This window comes from Pelophylax lessonae, assembly GCF_965119305.1.
Source record: "Pelophylax lessonae genome assembly, chromosome: 1".
NCBI lineage: Eukaryota > Metazoa > Chordata > Amphibia > Anura > Ranidae > Pelophylax > Pelophylax lessonae.
In genome coordinates this window covers 314,843,642-314,847,125 of record NC_138768.1, presented here as the reverse complement: position 1 = coordinate 314,847,125, position 3,484 = coordinate 314,843,642, and the positions used below count along the sequence as shown (strand labels likewise).

Below are 3,484 nucleotides of genomic sequence, written 5' to 3'. Positions count from 1 at the left end.
GCACTTACAAGAGTTTTATATAGATCAAACCTATCATGGTAACCAGAACAACCACACTCCAGGTACTCTTTAGTACAAGGGTAACTGATATAGCACCCTCCTAGGTAGGTGCTAGGTAAAAGCATCTTATGCTCCTATTAGGTTGCCTGTTGCATGTTGCCAGGTGTGATTCACTGGGTCTAAGGGAGTGTCCCCACTGCATCCAATAGGGGAGCATGTTGGACAGTGGAGGAAACCTAGCCAGTGACACATTGGCTTTTGTGAGAGTCCCAGTGGGAGGGCACTCTTGCAATGCATCCTGGGATTGCTCATAAAAGCCGGGGGGGACATTAGACAGGGCTTGACTCTCCTCCAGGAAGCATGAGGAAGGTGTTCTTAGGCAGTTGACCTAGTGAACCAGGTGTGGAGCTGAGCTGCAGAGGATCCAGTGGAGCTGCTGGCAGAGTCTTCCAGGAAAAACAGTGTCCATGAGTACCAGGGGACTTGCCAAAGGGTCTGCCCAGGAAGGGGGACCACTCCAGGGAGGTCAGAGGATCAAGGGGCCAGCTCACACAGAGTGTCAGAGTAAAGGGGATGCTGTATGGAACCCAGAAGAGTAGGGACAAAGGGGATGCCGAGTAGGACCTTGAAGAGTGATTCACAGTACAGTACAGTTCAGTTAATTCTTCTTCACTAAAGTGGCAAGGAGAAGCAGTGGCCTTGACGAATCCAGTGTTAAACAGAAGTCCCAGCAAATTGTGCATAGTTATTCAGTTGTATCCCACTCATCCCTTCTCCTATCCCACCTCAAAAAAATCAACAAAAACCTAAAACCCCTGGACTGTTTTTTGACTGAGCCAAGCACTAAGAATATGCTATATTGTCAAGTTGTTGCTATGGGTAACCCAGGGGAATCCGTAACCAGCAGCTCCCATGGGAGTAGTGCTCCACTAAAGTAAAAAAAAAAAAAAAATAAAACTACATAAATGCTTCAAGTTTTAATTCTCAATTGTTTTTTTTTTTTTTTTTTTTTTTTCTGTGTGCATTTAATCCCCATAAATACCTTAGAATAGTTCCAAAGGTTTTTTATCTGCATTAATTTCCTTTATGCCTGTGTCTATAAATAATTTTGCTCTCTCAATATCTCTCTTTGTAACCACCCATTCAGATACACTGAGAACAGAGAGAACTAGTGACGATGAGTGATCAATCGGGGTAAAAAACAAGCATCCCTGGCATCCCTTTAGATGAGCATATTCCTCCCTGCTGGCCACTGGAAGGTGCAGAGTTTATTTGTGCTGAGCTGGTCAGTTGCTTGATTGCTTTTCCAGAAGCAGGTCCAATAAAATATAATCCCACAGTTGATGGGCAGACTGCCTAGGAAAGTTTACCCTATCCACTGGCCAGCTCCCTCCCTTGAACATGAACATTTAAAGGGTGCCTAGGATGTGTTCTTTCACTTTTGCAATCAGCAAGAAGCTACAATATCATCCAACCATTAACAATAAACTCTAAAAAAAAATAAGATGCAACTAAAGGGATGATAAACTGAGGATATGTACACATTTTCAAAGCAAGAAAAAATATTAACAATACTTTGAGTCAGTGACTAATGTTTTTTATTAATAATTAATGTAATTAGTGTGACTTTAGTACTCTTTTACTAGCAATACAGTAAACCCCCCTCCATTGCGGGGGTTACGTTCCGGACCCAGCCGCGAAAAGTGAAAATCCGTGAAATAGAAAAACCCTATTAAAATGCATTGTAGGCATGTTTTTTTTTTACTGTCACTGTACATGTAAAAGCATTTTAAGGTCTTTAAACACACTTTTAAAACAATAGAAACTCATTTAAACACATAAAAGATACTGAGAGACATAGCAAGAGCTATGGAAAACACAAAAATATTTCATTTTTAATGATTTATATAGTAAAATAACATTACAAAAAAAACGCAATATACCGGGACCGCAAAAACAGAACCGCGATGGAGCAGGGGTTTACTGTATTCACATACAACAAGGATTTGGAATTGTGAAATCTTCAAACACTCCTCTGAAGTAAAAACCCAAGTGGAATATTACACTTGCACAAGCAGGCACTGGGACAATGCATTAACTGAAAAGATTTGTATTCACAAGAATGATAGGACGGAATCTCTTAAACCAGCTTTTAGGAATTCCTCAGCCTGCCATGGCCAGTTTCCATGCTCAAGTCCACTTCTCAGTCCTCTAGGAATTAGGGGATCCAGCTCTGGCAGATCCATAAGAGATGGAAGACAGCGCCATCGGCTCTTGGATAGTGCAGAACACAAACTAATGACTTTGGTTTTGGAGATGTACTGTAAAAGGCAGTATGAAACTGAAGTACTGGTGGTGAACATTTTCTATAATAAATGCTGTTAAAGTCAAGTTTGGCCCCAGTCAGTGAGGTTGGCCATAACATTAAAGAAACAATTAAAACTTTTTGGGAAGGGATAGGGGGGATCAACCTTAATGTCTTTACTGAAAGTAATTTTAACTTATGCTTTTTTTTCACCCATCACAAACTCAGTTTATATTGACCAGGATTGAGAAAGGTGATTACATTACAGGCAAGGTCCACAAGAGTTAGTTCAATGCTGTTCATAGGTTAAAACCATCTAAGCACTGAACTAAAAACTGCTGTTTGAAACTTCTTATTCCTCAGAGAGTATATCATGGGGTTTAATAAGGGAGTCACAACAGAATAAACAACAGAAACAACTTTATCCTTATTTAGGTCATACGTTGCCTTTGGTCTTACATACATGAATATAACAGATGCATAAAAAATAAATACAACAGTCAAGTGAGATATACAGGTGGAGAAAGCTTTGCTTTGCTTTATTGCAGAAAGTTTGATAGTGAAAAAAATGCACACATAGGAAGCTATTATCAGAAAAAAACATGTTAACACAATACTCCAAGACAAGGTAAAAAATATAGCTTCTGTTGTGCTGCTTTCGGTGCAGGCTAGTGTCAGAAGTGCAGGATAATCACAAAAAAAAATGATTTATTCTATTAGAACTACAAAAGGGTAACAAAGTAATAAATGTGACTGTTAATACCGAGGCAGAAAACCCACTTACAAAACTTAGAATTATCACATGTAAACATACTTTTGTTGTCATTAAAGATGAATATCTCAGCGGATTACAGATTGCAAGATATCTATCACCAGCCATTACTGTTAACAGAAAGCATTCAGATGATCCAAGTGAAAAGAACACATATAATTGGGTCATGCATCCTTCAAATGAGATTGTTTTGCATTTGACTGTGAAAATGGACAACATGTTTGGTGTTGTAACAGTCACATAGAGGATCTCCAGTAATGAAAGGCTGGCAATGAACATATACATAGGGGTGTGTAAAGATGGTGTCAGCTTTACTATCAAAATTATAAGTAAATTTGCAATGATAGTCAAAATATAAATTATTAAAAATATTGAGAACAAGACAAGTTTTATCCTCTGGCCACTGG

At 39.0% G+C, this 3,484-nt stretch overlaps 1 protein-coding gene across 1 annotated transcript; it reads right to left on the bottom strand.

Moving 5' to 3' along the window:
- Window positions 1–2,611: 2,611 nt before the first annotated feature.
- Window positions 2,612–3,245, bottom strand: LOC309545221 (olfactory receptor 6B9-like; the record flags this gene model as incomplete). The annotated part of the gene is made up of 2 exons (XM_082244355.1): window positions 2,612–2,842; window positions 3,120–3,245. 2 exons carry the CDS (start codon window positions 3,243–3,245, stop codon window positions 2,612–2,614), a joined length of 357 nt encoding a protein of 118 aa, XP_082100481.1.
- Between the last annotated feature and the right edge of the window lie 239 nt (window positions 3,246–3,484).